The sequence below is a fragment of the Gadus morhua genome, chromosome 8 (genome assembly GCF_902167405.1).
Source record: "Gadus morhua chromosome 8, gadMor3.0, whole genome shotgun sequence".
In the NCBI taxonomy this organism is placed as follows: Eukaryota; Metazoa; Chordata; class Actinopteri; order Gadiformes; family Gadidae; genus Gadus; species Gadus morhua.
Window position 1 is genome coordinate 25,782,599 of NC_044055.1, and position 14,283 is coordinate 25,796,881.

General features: G+C 44.5%; 1 protein-coding gene across 3 annotated transcripts in view; it reads left to right on the forward strand.

Moving 5' to 3' along the window:
* The window catches only part of LOC115548471 (rab5 GDP/GTP exchange factor), a 29,231-nt gene extending 20,292 nt beyond the window's left edge, over positions 1 to 8,939 (forward strand). For 2 of the 3 annotated variants that reach the window (XM_030363124.1, XM_030363125.1), the window contains exons 4-9: positions 4,615 to 4,766; positions 5,357 to 5,423; positions 5,504 to 5,642; positions 7,193 to 7,287; positions 7,651 to 7,907; positions 7,987 to 8,939. In XM_030363124.1, coding sequence (XP_030218984.1) covers positions 4,615 to 4,766; positions 5,357 to 5,423; positions 5,504 to 5,642; positions 7,193 to 7,287; positions 7,651 to 7,907; positions 7,987 to 8,442 — 1,166 coding nt within the window. In that variant the 3' untranslated portion in view covers positions 8,443 to 8,939. The remainder of the gene's footprint in view (positions 1 to 4,614; positions 4,767 to 5,356; positions 5,424 to 5,503; positions 5,643 to 7,192; positions 7,288 to 7,650; positions 7,908 to 7,986) is intronic. The other variant, XM_030363126.1, reaches the window with a different exon arrangement.
* The last annotated feature ends 5,344 nt before the right edge of the window (positions 8,940 to 14,283 follow it).

Sequence of the window (14,283 nt, forward strand, 5' to 3'; positions counted from 1 at the left end):
ACGCTCATGGGCAGCATATCTCCGGCTATCATCTTAGCTAGCAACCCGCTGATTCTTTCAGCCCGGCGGCTATCACAGGATCTCACCGTAAAGTTTGCGATGCTGCCTTGCTGGCTGGAAGGCTTGGGATGCCTCCTTGCCAGGTGATTCAACATCACGGTTGTGGATGAATGGTACGCAAAATGAGGCATAATTTACACTGAACTGTTCTGTCATCAATCTTCATGAAACTATCCCACACCGGACTTTTAAGTGAAGATGCCATTGTCATGAAAGGACAAATGAAGAGATCGCTCTTGGGAGACGTAGCGGTGTAGCAGAACAGAAGTGACCGTTAGAAAAACAACACAGCTACGTCTCCCATTTGGAAAAAAAGAGAAGGATTTATTGTATTTTGATAATTTTTAATTGGTTATTTTGAAAGCAGAAATGGGTAAAAAAGTAACAAAAAAAACGATTAATCGATTTCTATTTTTAGAGTCGTTTAGAGCACGGGTCGAGAATCGACCGTTGAGTCGACACATTCTTCACATCCCTAAAGGAAGCACGTCAATTCTCGGCGTGACAATTCTCCCGCACAGAGCAGAACTGTGGCCTATTCTACACATTTTAATTTTCTTAATTATAATTATATTATTCATTTTTACTGAATTTGTTTTTCATTGCGAAAAAAAAAAAAAAAAAACTTGGTGTTGCCGGTGTGCAACACTGAGTAATCGGTGTTGGCCTCAACACCGGTAACACCGGTAATACCGTATACCGCGGCAACCCTAGTATAGACGCGTTTTGGGGGAATTTTTCGCGAGAGAAAACGGCGTTTTGATTTGTCGCGCCACACTTTTGCCGTGCACAGGCGAGCGCGTTCACGAGAATTTGTCGCGCGAAAAATTCGCTCGAGTTCAAATATTTGAACTTTGACACGAATTTTGCGTGATGACAGCCAATCAGCATTCAACAGCGTTGCCACTGAGTCACATGTGTAACGTAACAGCCAATCAGCGTTCAACCGTCAAACTCGGTGCAGTGCAGTCCGGGGTGAACTGCAGCATGGAGGAGAAAGTGAATGTTGCCGTTTGCGACTCCCGGAGCTCTATATATAATAGTATATAATATACTATAATTGTATATATAATATCACGGCCAAAAGCTCTGCGCCTCCGGATGGCTGTAGCGCGGGGAGCTCTCATAGAGTGGCAAAGTCACGCCCCTTCCGGTAGAGCTCATGAGATCGAAAAATATGAATGGGTGTCAATGGAGAGAAAATAATTATTTTCTGGTCCCAGTTTTTATATGCCCTGGATTACACATATGTTTGTGGATTTAAATGATGATTTTGTGAAGAAGTTTGATAATTTTAGGTTTTATGTGAGGCCGCTTTGTGAACTACAGCTCTTCGCTGCTCTCGACGCATATGATATACGTCACCACACCCGCACTTGGAACTCGGCACAGAGATGGCACATAGAGATGGCACATAACTAAAACTCTCCACATGCCCCGACTTATAGTGGTTTCCACCTCTTTCTATGCTTTTAACCTCGCCTTGAAAAAAAGTGGTGAAGAGGAGCAGAGAGATCGCCATCTCTGTGCCGAGTTCCAAGTGCGGGTGTGGTGACGTATATCATGTGCGTCGAGAGCAGCGAAGAGCTGTAGTTCACAAAGCGGCCTCACATAAAACCTAAAATTATCAAACTTCTTCACGAAAATTTGTAGTTTTCTTTGCATGAAAAATTATCATTTAAATCCACAAACAACATATGTGTAATCCAGGGCATATAAAGACTGGGACCAGAAAATAAATATTTTCTCTCCATTGACACCATTCATATTTTTCGATCTCGTAGGTCCCATGAGCTCTACCGGAAGGGGCGGGACTTCGCCACTCTATAGGGATTGGGCTTCTCGGGGTTTGTTTACCGGCGTTGCTATGTTTCCGGTCTTGTGTGTTCCAACGGTTTATTAGGTAGGCCTATCTTAATAAATCTGTCTATTCAATGCTTCATTCACTGCCACTTCCGTGTTCATTACAATATTATGAATATACTGCGTCGGGTCCTCCGACGTCTCTCCCTCTTCCACAAAAGGTAAAGACATGCAATGGTGGTTATCTTGTTGTGGCGCGACAAATTCAACAAAACTTGCACAGCGACAGATTATGATGTGTGGCGCGACAAAACTTCGGCGACAACTCGAACGGGCGAAAGATTTCGCGTTTGGTGTGAACACAGTTAGAGGGGAGCTGTCTCCTGCTTTAGGCTATGTAATTGTAGGCCTCATTGTGAGGCTATTTTGCGGCCAATGAAATTAATCTTTGATGTCTAGGACTTCAAGCATAATTTAAAATAGCCTACCTATCCATGTGTTGAGGCAGTGTTTGGCCTTTTCAGGCCTTTTCAGTCCGAAAGTGTAATCCGGCCCCCTGAGGTCTCTCTTGAAAAACATCTGGCCCCCTGACCAATTTCACCCTGGCATCCCTGCTCTAGGGTCTATAGCATATAACCGCGTTGTCTGATTACAGTTTAATTCATTTTTCACAATTTACCGGCTCTCGTTTTGAAGAAAATCCCTGCGCCATTTGTTTCAATGGGAATCGCCACGGTCTATACTTTCAACATAAGGTGTACTTTGAAATTCGTCCCAGCCTTTATACCCAAGATACTATAGGGTCTATAGCATATGACCACGTTTTCTGATTACAGTTTAATGCATTTTTCACAATTTAACAGCTATCGTTTTGATGGCTGAACAGACAAGAGTACTAAAGTGTGACGTCACGTTGACGTCACAAGCAACCGATTTTCGGTTCTACGCAAGCCAAATGAACAAGGGGAAATCCTATGCCACACAAACCTTTTATAGAAAAGGAAAACATTTTTTGCGAATTGATTTGTGAGTTTGCTTTACCAATGCTGTAAGTAATATTTAGAATAGATTGTCTTCATATAAAAAAAAAATAAACTAAACTAACGTTTACGAACTTTTCCTTTTGAAATATATTTATTTTAATTCTGAAAGAAACGACACATGGAAGCAATGGAGAAATCCATCTCTCGTTCGGTTGTTTAGAACTGAAAATTCGGTTGCCAGGACAACGGGACGTTTTCACTTTAGTACTATATTTGAGTGGAACAACTTAGCAGGTGTCCATATATATGGGTTTAGCCTTATTGAACTAGTTTAAAAAGAGAACTTTTTGACTAAAAGTAATGACTAAAAGTTGACTAAAATGTAAGGACTTTTCGTTGACTAAAACTACAGAGGAAACAATGACGAAAATCTGACTAAATCTAATAAGCATTTTCGTCAAAAGACTAAGACTTCGGCTCGATCCCAATACTTTGCTCGTTTCAAAATCTCAAAACCAGTTTAAAGGTAGCATAAGGGGTAAGGGGGACTGCTAACATCCTCTCCAAATCGAGATTTTCAATGGGCACACTCAAAGCGCTTCAGTTCTGACTTGCTCCCACAATACCTTGCGAGAAAACGGAAAATCAAGAGATATCCTAGACAAGATGGAGGGCGAAAAGATGTGACAGGATTGGAAAAACACAAATGTAAGTGTTTTCTCTGTAATTAACTATTAATTATTTTATTAATTATACTCTGCAGCCAGGCTGCGGGCTTCGAAGCCCGGCCGCGGACTCTCGGAAGATCTGGATATCATACGACATGAGCCCGGCAGCTCCCCGACCGTGGGCCGCCCGACCCCGGTCCACGGCCGGGCTGCGGAGCCCGTGATCGAGCTCTGCAGCCCAGCCGTGGACCGGGGTCGGGTCAACCGGCATCAATCTCGAAATGAACCGGCATCAATCTCGTCGCGTCTGTATATACACGCCGTCGATGTCTAATGATGACGTCACAGGGTAGGGTTGTCCCATTTGGTAGAGAAGAAGGGTAGATGTAGGGGATTGGTTAGGGGTAGCAATGAGCAATGAGATGTAGGGTTGAGACAATGAGAAAAGAAACGAGATTGGGCCTAAATCTAAAATAGCTGACAAAATTAACTCTGGTTCGATTACAGGAGAACACAGAGAGATGATGCGATTTCAAAGGAAAATTATTTTTTCACCCGGGCAGCGTCGGGTGCACCGGTGCGACCTATAAAAAATATTAGTCGCACCCTTAAATATTTTGGTCGCACTCTGGAGCCCTGTAAGTTGTTGGTGCTTCGATTTATTTGTAGGGACCCAGTCATGCTACTGCAGTGGTTTGGTGCTATTATTTGCAATATTAGTGGTTAAAAAAAACGATTTGGAAGCGAAACTCGCTATCCCAAGCCAATAACATGGAAGCCAAACATTGCACCGTGCAATCTCTATTACTCGATTTTCAATGAAAAAGGTATCTTGATGGCTTATTTGATGGGTTTCCTTGCCAAAACAATGACCCTGGGTTTAATTTTCGCCGGATTTACACTTTAAGGTAGCCCCCTCACCACCTACACCTCAAGGTTGTCCCCTCACTAGCTAAACATTAAGGTATTCCCCTCACCAGGTAAACGTAGGGGTCACTCCCTCACCACCTAAATCTAGGGGTTATTCCCCACTACCTCGCTGATGCATGGGGGTTGTTTTTAATTAAGTAATGAAGCTCCTTTGTTGTTTCAATATCTAGAGTCGACAGAAAGCCATTCCAACTCCATGAAAGCATTTCAAGGCCTTGAGCCTGGGGACTTCACAGGCTTCCTCAAAATCCTTCGAAGCCCTCCATCCCAGCGGCTGCAGTCCCGCTGCACGGCTTTCCTCAACACCATCGAAGCCTATCATGTAATAATGAAACCAGGCTTCCTTTAAAGTGCCACTCAACACTCGGTAGCTAATGCCTCTTTTCCACCGACAGCACCAGCTCAACTCGTCACGACTTAGCATTGCACGACTTTGTTTTGTTCCAGGCATGTCGTGTTTCCATATAGAATAAAGTTCCTCTTCAACGTTGGTGGGTCGTCATAGCACGCATGCGCGAAACTGGGCTCAATTTAGAATCGTATAATTCAATCTGAATGTCCATGAAATTGAAAATAAATTCAATCAATTACACATTTCTTGATGTAGACTATAAATTGAATTAGACAAACTATGCCAGGGTTATTTCACAGATTTAGAATTTAGTTACTTTGAATCCCCTACAACTTATGTTTCTAATGGCGCAGTCAGGAAAGTCATGAGAACTCAGTTTATTTTTTATTATGATCAGTCATGCACACGGTACTGTCTGAGGTATAGAACATGAACATTATGGGGCTTGACTTGGCCAACAACAAACTACAGAGACATCACCCCCTATAGGGAACTTGTTATGGAAATTGCTGTATGTTCATTTAGTTATGAATGCTGCTGACTATTGTAATTTTCTACAGGATTTGCCAGTTCAAAAGCAGTCTGACCTTGTGCAGGACTTCTACCAGAATATGGCTGCTTACTTCAGTGAGTTATTCCAGATTTCTATATCCCCTTCTCACTGTTTGCCATTCATCAAATATATTTGAAGTACATGGTTTTCTTAGCAGGTTTCCCTGAGTCTCAAGTCCTTCAGATGATGGAGCACATAGAGAAGTTAATGATGACCCGTCTGCACAAATGGGTGTTCTGCCATGACAGTGTGGATGACGAGCAGAAGGACCTGGCTCTCCAAAGGAGGATACGGTCTGTATCATAGCTTCCACAACACTTTCTTGCACGTTTTTAAATGCCATGTTACGGTGAATAAATACAAATGTTGCCCACATTAGACTGTTGAAACGAAATCAAGTGAAGAATGACTGCCCTTGCAACTTTAAGGGGCTTGGTCAGGCTGGCCATTTCTAATATTAGTAGTACTGCTTCATATGCGCTTTGTGAAAACATCGAAGCAACAACAATGTATCTGCGAAAAGTTTACTGGAAAAGTTTCACCGTGGACGTTATGGAAAGCAAAGGAAAAATAATTGAATTCGACAATATAGCCTCAGGGCTCCAGACTGCAACCAAATGGTTGCATTTTGCGACCAAAATGTGAGCGTGCGGCTGAATTTTACATCTGGTTGCACATGTGTGACCAGTAAATGTGCCCTTTTTTTTTTCTTCTGTTTTTTACACGTTAAACGGGGAAGGGGCGCGAATTCGGAATCTGTAGCAGGCCAATGAGCGTGAGGAGGAAAGGGAATGGCCACTGTTAGGTGCTATTGTGTGGAGGGGGAGGGTCCTAGGGATTAAATGTTGAGTGTGCGTAAATGTCTCTGTGAGCAAACTATTGACTCGTTCTTCGGACCTGCGGCTAGTGTGCCAGAGCCAGAGTCCTTCACGGGTCTTATTTTGCAAACCCGCACCTGCCCGTACCCGCAATACTTAAAACCGCATCCAACCCGTTTTCCCACAGTAGCGTGAATTACATTCCGCACCCGACCCGACCCGCTATAAATTCATATCGACGCCCGACCCACGCCCGAAGGAAAATTAGACACATTAGTTGGAACGCCGGGGTATTACACTATGTTGTGTTCGGCCTGGTGCTTTAGATTGCTGTGCAAAAAAAGCACATCATCCACTGTTGACGGCTTCAGTTGACTCATCCGCTCCTGAATAACATATCCAGCACTGGAGAAGTCTCGCTCGCAATCGCGTCTGAACCGACCGAACCTTGACAGTACATTATTTTTCACACGTTTCATCCGAATTTTGCGGGTTACCCGTGGGGTACCCAGTCAGGACTTCATGTGCCATAAAGGGCTTTTCACACGGGAGGCGTTTGTCGCGCCTGCTGCATTCTCAATGGAGAGGCGAGCGGGCAGAGTGGAGGCGCAACGTCCTGTCAAGCAGCACGACAAGCGGGCGCACTCCCGTGAAACTGACGCTTCCGTGCTCGTCTAACGCATGTGCGTACAATTGGAAACGGTTGGTATAGATGTGAATCACAATAAAATGTGACACTGAATTTGAAACCGTACATTGTAATATCTGCATCTATTATCAAAATATATATCAGTAATACATGAATGCCCCTAAGATTTCTGGTTGTGCCCCTAATATTTTCTGGAGAAAGAAGTTAGTCTGGAGCCCCTGAACTTCTATACACGGTGTTCATGACGTCCTAGGTCTATACTCTGGTGTTCATGACGTCCTACGTCTATCCTCTGGTTTTCATAACATCCTAGGTCTATACTCAGGTGTTTATGACGTCATAGGTCTATACTATGGTTCTCATCTGCTCTTCATAGGTCCCTCAACTGGGTGACGCCACAGATGCTGAGTGTGCCATTCCCTGATGAAATAACCCTCATCACAAAGGACCCGTATCTACCTGCTATCACAGGTTTCTGATTAATGGTATACATTTAGCAACCTTCTTAAAGCGGACATATTATACCACCAGGTGTGAGTGTGAATAGCCATTACAAGCCGTTTTGAAAATATGCCGCTTCTGACGTCACAGGTAGGCGTGTCCACCTAGATGTATGACGGATAGATGAGCAACATTTGCTGCAGTCCACTGGGTAGACTGATTTATCCAGCACACAGCTAGGTGGACACGCCCACCTGGGATGTCAGAAGCGGCATATTTTCAAAACGGCTTGTAATGGCTTATCACGCTCACACCTGGTGTTCTAATATGCCCCCTTTAAGCAAAACGTTGCTGGTAGTTTTTAACTTCCTGCTCTAATCCTCACACCAACAGCCATCATCGAGATGGATGCCAAACGGGCGCCACAGGACAAACTGGCATGTGTCATCAAATGCAGCCAGCACGTGTTTGAAGCTCTGTCCACCTCCAACAGCGAGCCAGCCAACGCCGACGACTTTCTGTCGGGGCTCATCTACGTGGTTCTGAAGGCTAACCCGCCCCGCCTCCACTCCAACATGCAATACGTGATACGCTTTGGCCTGCCTCACAGTCTGATGGCTGGAGAGAGCGGCTACTACTTCACAAACCTGGTGCGTTCCTCACCCGTCTCCTCCTTCATCATGCTTGGAACAGGTCTGGGAGTCCTAACCATTGTTCCCTCTGTTCTAGTCATGTGCCGTGGCCTTCATTGAGAAGCTGGACGGCTCCGCCCTCAACCTCAGCCAGGAGGAGTTTGACGACTACATGGCTAGCCGGGCCCCGTCCGGGCAAAGGGCGGCGGAGAGACAGCGGGGCGCACAGTCGACGCAGCACATTCTGGACGAGCTGAAGGTCCGACAGCAGCAGCTGGATCAGGGAGCCAACGATTTCCAGGCAGAGCTGCAGCAGTGGGTGCGAGAGGTCAACACTAAAGTGGATGAAGCGCAACTCCGGAGCGGCTTTATACAGAAGGACCTTAGGGCTCACTGTGGACTGGCCCAGAGTGCCTCGTCCCCAGGCCCAGTGTCTGGGGCAACACACCCACCGGAGGACCTGAGGGCTTACTATGGACTGGCCCAGAGTTCCTCATCCCAAGGCCCAGTGTCTGGGGGACAACAGGAGGAGGGCGTCGCAAAGCTGATCTAGAAGACGCAAACTGTTAGCTGCAGTGAGAGCCAGAATGCTGACCTTGTGCTCGAGGAGGATGTCAAGATTGTAAATTAGTGTTTTAATTTAGCGATGTGTGAGAAAGGTACCGTAACAAATTCTTAGGTACTTGAAATACAATTTGCACACACATTTATATTATTATTATTATCTCTGGCTTAGAAAATGCTTGTTTAACCTTTATATTGTGTTGCAAACCAAACATAAATGTCACCATTCCACTTGTTGATTGGCTATTGAAGGTTTAATTTCAATGGCAATATAATTTAACGTAATGTATAGAACACAAGATGCATTCAAAGCCAGTATTGATATAAGTTAGGGTCATATTTTTTTTCCTTTCTTGTGATCAAGGAAAGTGCCTTAATACAAACTGTGAATCGGATGTATGGAGAATGCATGAAACATATGTAATAGATCATAATTTATATAAAGTTTAATAAAATGAAGTTATCGTGCGTTGCGCACACAGCCTTCGGCCGTGTTCTGTAAATATTCTACAACACTCCGGGTGCTCCGGCGGGAGTCCTGGAGCTCTATATCTAAGTAATATATCATACATAGATATCTATATCATATAATATATATTATCATGGCCAAAAGCTTTGCGCCTTAAGACGATATTAGGAATCACAAACGACTGTCGGGTTCTCCGACGTCTCTGGTTCTTCCACGTCCACAACATCAATCTGAAGTAGACTGATCCACGACATGAAGGGAAAGGGATTTTCCCGCGAATGTCTCCCGCCAAAGCCTCGTTTCCGAGGCTGCGGGCAGCGCTTAGGCAGCAACGCCTCCTGCAGCGGGCAGCGCCGAGGCGGTGGTGCTTCGTGGTGGTAGTGCCTCGTGGCAGCGGGCACCGGGGAACATCGCCGTTCATTATCAAAATGAAGCCCCTTCAGTGAGAAGTAAGACACCTTCGCTGCGCGTCGGTGTCCTGTTCGCCCTGTCGGGGCTTATTTTCCCGATAATGACCGGCATTCTATACATTATCCCTTATGTTAAGTATTTTAAGAAGCTGCATTACCCTCACATAGCCACTAGGAAGGAGGATCGAACACTTGAGCTGCAATAACTACTTTAGCCACAGATAGCAGCACCTTTAGACAGGGGCGGAGCCATTACGTCACCCCAGCCACGCCCACTGCATAGGCCATGCCCACTTGACGTCCTCTATCGGGTGAAAGTCGAAGTGAAGAGGCAGGAGATCAATAGGTTGACGGCGGAGAGCCACCGGGCCTAAGCCCGGGGGCTTGAAGTAGATCACGGTATTTTCCTCTCCACGCGTTAAATACAATTTCCTCCCTTAAGCTTCATAGTTTACCATACCGAAACATGCCTACTTTAACAAATAAAGTGAGTTAAAAGCAACCCGGGATTGGACTATTTTCTTCGAAGAATGCTGCAATAATTTGGTGACCCCCGATGTTTGGAAGAAAGTCCCGAGAATCCCGGCGGGCGCGACGCTAAAACAACTTCCACAGGCCACACACGTCTGAGGTAAGTAGAACCCATTGTCTTAAAGATTAAATCTGCAATAGGATTGGTTATAAGAACATTTAGGTGTAAGTTTGTTTTAGCCACCGTCCGGTCGTGCTGCTCCAGAGGCCTAGACCTCGACTTAAAAGGCATAACAACACGTGTAGATCAACGGTTGCAAGGAACTCTGAAGGCCCTCCCTCCCCCCTTCTTTACACTTGAGTTGTTTTGAGTACTCGTCGTTAACGATCGTTCTTGGTACTGGTTGAGAGGTGAAGTCCTCCACTATCGGTCTCTGTATAGATCGGGCCAAAATAGTATATTAACGAGAGTTATCTTTCACTTCTCCGCTGAGGCCGGCACGGTCTGTGTTCCTAAGCAGTAGCACCATAGCGGACGTTCGGAGTGAATGCTATCTTATCTGCTGATCCGCTAAATACCACCCTAGACTGCATGCTTACATTTTACATTCTACATTCAAGACTGTTGGTATTTTGTTATTAAAGACGATGAATTATTAAGGTAAAAGACCCCCTGACCCCCTACGCTCATAAAGTCCCCTCCAGGCCCCCTACACCCGAGAACCCCCCCACCCCACCTCTCCCCCCTCCCTCCGCACCCCCCTCGTAATCTACCCCTCTAACGCCTCCCTCCTCTTGAACCCCTTTCATCTCCCTCTTCAGATCCCGTCCAACACCCCCCTCCCCTCCCCCCGCACCCCCTTCTTGAATCTACCTTCAAACACTCTCTTCCCCTCACTTCCTTATTCATATTGCTGAAAGAAGAAGGCCACTCGCCTTTCTATTGTTAGTTAAATTGAAGTTATTATCATTTCTCCGTCTACGATTTTCGACGGAGAAATGGACGAAAGTCACAATAAAGGAAAATGTCTGCGCACGAAATCATCAAAGGTATGGAAATACTTAAAGTTAAGTCCTAAACGGAAAGGTGTTGTGATTTGCACTCTTTGCCAAATGGAGTTGGCATATCACAAGAGCACGACAGCAATGTTGGAGCATCTCAAACGAGAAAGTATCTCATGCGCATGAGAAAGTATCTCTTGCGCATGAGAAAGTATCTCGTGTGCACGAGAAAGTATCTCATGAGCACGGGGAAATATCGTGCGCATATCACTGGCAGTGTGTGTGTGTGTGTGTGTGTGTCGTCAGCGAGTAGGTGGACGAGCGAGGAGAGCGAGCGATAGCGTGCGTGTCAGTATAGTGAAGTAATGAACGAGTCCGGTTGTGTGTAAGAATAAAGTACCCAGCCTGTCAAGAATCGGTGGCCGCTTCATTTCATCATATTCCGACCTATAAGCAGACTCACTGTCGGTCAAAGGGAAGGGTCATGCCCCCGAGAGAGCATCGGCCCTGGAGGGAACGTATCACCTGTGCTCCTCGGTCTGGGAGCCGACAGCAGGAAAGATGTAACTAACCATCTCGTAGTTGGAGGCGGAGCGCAAGAGAGTATCCGCACACATTTTTTTCATGTCCCTTTACGGGTTCCGTATTAAATAAAGTATATTATTAAGAATTTTTTGGTATTTATTTGAGATACATTATGGTTTTTATTAATCGAGCAACAGAAAAATAGATAATCGTCCAATTAGTCATTAGATTAGTCGACTAATCGATAAAATAATCGCCCGATTAATCTTTTAATAAATAATCGTTTACCCCCAGCCTTATCAAATAGACAGGGGGTTTAACTGCTAAAATAATATGTTTAATTAATAAATGATGCACATGGTTTTAACCGGTGCACAAGGCGGGATTTAGCTCAACTGCTGTAGTTCAATTACAATAACAGTTGTTTCAACCGATAACTTCTGAATTTTTCTTTTAGGTTCAGTTTTTGTTTTGTTTATAGAATATCACCATATATTTAATACCCAGATGTGCATAATTGTTGTACGTTTGGATGACTCTTTATTCTACCTAGTTTAGACGGTTTTGATTGACCTAGCTCAAAATTCACTAGGTGTCAGACGTAGGACTGTGGCACTCCTTGGGAGCCCCCGAGCCACACGTCAACTGCACCAGGTGTCAAGACGTAGGATTGTGGCACTCCTTGGGAGCTTCCGAGCCACGCGTCAACCGACTAATCGTTCCTGCGGGTTCTGGAGTGGTGACGGTGGAGCTCATAGGGAGGCTCCGGGAGAGTTGGCAATCACGGGCTCACACGGGTAGTGGTGACGGTGGAGCTCATGGGGAGGCTCCGGGAGAGTTGTCAATCACGGGCACACACGGGGAGAAATCAAGTAAGTCAGTATGTCAGAAGGTTGAATTAATGTATCGATTTGATGTTGACCAACAAAAAACTAGATAATTATAATAATAAATACTGTTCATGTAATGGTATAGTTAGGTCTGGGACCTGCGTAGCTAAAAAAACTGTTTTGGAAATAGTAATGGACGTGTCCGGGACATGTATAGCTATAAAATAAGTAAAGATAAAACTGGGTTTTACTTTACTTCACTTTGCTAAGACATATGCACGTTTGATGTGGTATGCAAAAGGTAGCACAATAGGATGTTGTGCAGAGAATAAGGCGTATGCACGTTTGACGTGGTATGCGATGTACATGGGAGTGAATCAAAGTGTGGGCAACATCAAATGCGAGCAATAGGTAGAATAAATGAAGATTAGGTCATCCAATATACATAGTTAGTGTAGGACAATCGGGTAATATGATGAAGGTAACTGTTATTATGAGATACGGTTAACACAGAAGTGATATTGAACATGCAAATTTTAACATTGTTATTTCCCTTTTACATCTTTTTGGTTATAGATAAGAAATGGATTAGCGATACATCTGCTGGGAAGGAAACCTATATGCTAGGGTTCTCAATTTAGATTCAGAAGTAGTGGGCTCACCTTTCAAATGCCACTGCTGCTGCTGTAACGCTTTGATACAACGTCAGCGTTTCATAGTATGATATTTTTTTATATTAAGTTGCGACACATAGCTATACTGACTCATGTATCGTTTATGGTTTAGTGCATTTGAGAACAGTGTGGTCTCAAGACGGCTGCATAGACCCACCAATATCGACCTTTGGTTTTGTATGCTGGTTTTCATTTCTCTTCAAAATAGATTGGTTTATATACAGATGATTAAGGAGAGGAACTTCAACTTGGTTGCACTACGGCGTTGTTGGGTTTGGTTGTCATTCAATGCGCATGGCTGAAGCAATGCGCAAGGAGGGATGTAGTGTGAAATTAAATCAAAGTAGATACTGTAAAACAATTAAAATTAGAATTAAAGGAAATATGTTTTTGAACAACTAACTGCTGTACATGAGTTTGTATTTCTACAATAGAAACAAAAGTTCCAGAACCAGACACACCCGGAGCCTACAAACTACCACCGCCGAGCAAGGACTAACAGTCACATGAGGAGATCAAATAACAGCAGGATTTGAATCGGTTCTGCTTTGGTTGTCCACCATTAGAAAAATATTGTTTGTATAAATAACATGTATCATAATCAGCAACAGTTCGTAAGGTTTTCCACGAATAAGGTTAAAGGAATATATAAGGTATGGATATGTTATTGACAGAAATAACACAGCTCCGGATGGGTTGGTGACCAGGGCGCTGGCATGATTAAAATCCCTCAGGTTCGAATTGGCAGAGAACTCCGGCATTATTGACCCTTTCACAGGATGGATGGAGAATATGTTTGGGAGGTGGAAAGTGAAATGATCCAGTAAGTGCCCGTCGCGGGAATAATGGCAGAGACCATGTTAATTGTCACCGGCTGCCGTTGTATTCCCTGCGCACGAGGGCTACTGCATCTGCTGATCACCACAGCAGTGAGCGCTACAGAAGCACCAAGTGCCATTCAGGCTTACATGGGGATCAGATATGATCTGATGAAAGTGAACGATACATCACCTGAGGGGCCCGACCCTATCCAGCTGTAATATGTAGAATAGTCAACACCTATACTATTCTAGTAGAAGCGCCTTTATATAAGATAATCAATATCCCGGATTTACTTGAATAACACATTTTTAAACAATCATACCAGGCTATGTTTGTTATTTTGTGGTGTTGCTCGGTTGCAAATGCAACCCGTTATTTCTGCATCACTGCATTGATAATGGGACTGTTGATCTTCTTTGAGGAAGTTGTTTACAGGTTTCCTGTTGCTGACACGACGACGATTGAACGCTTGAAGGAGGCTCCCATGATGTGAAAGTAACCTCTCTGTGAGCTGAGCCCTTGACAAGGAGGGACGAGTCTTGGGTTCATGAATTACAGGCCCCGACGGCGACAGAAGAAACAATGGCTGCGATAATAACAATGTCCAAAACCACCCACATGCAACAG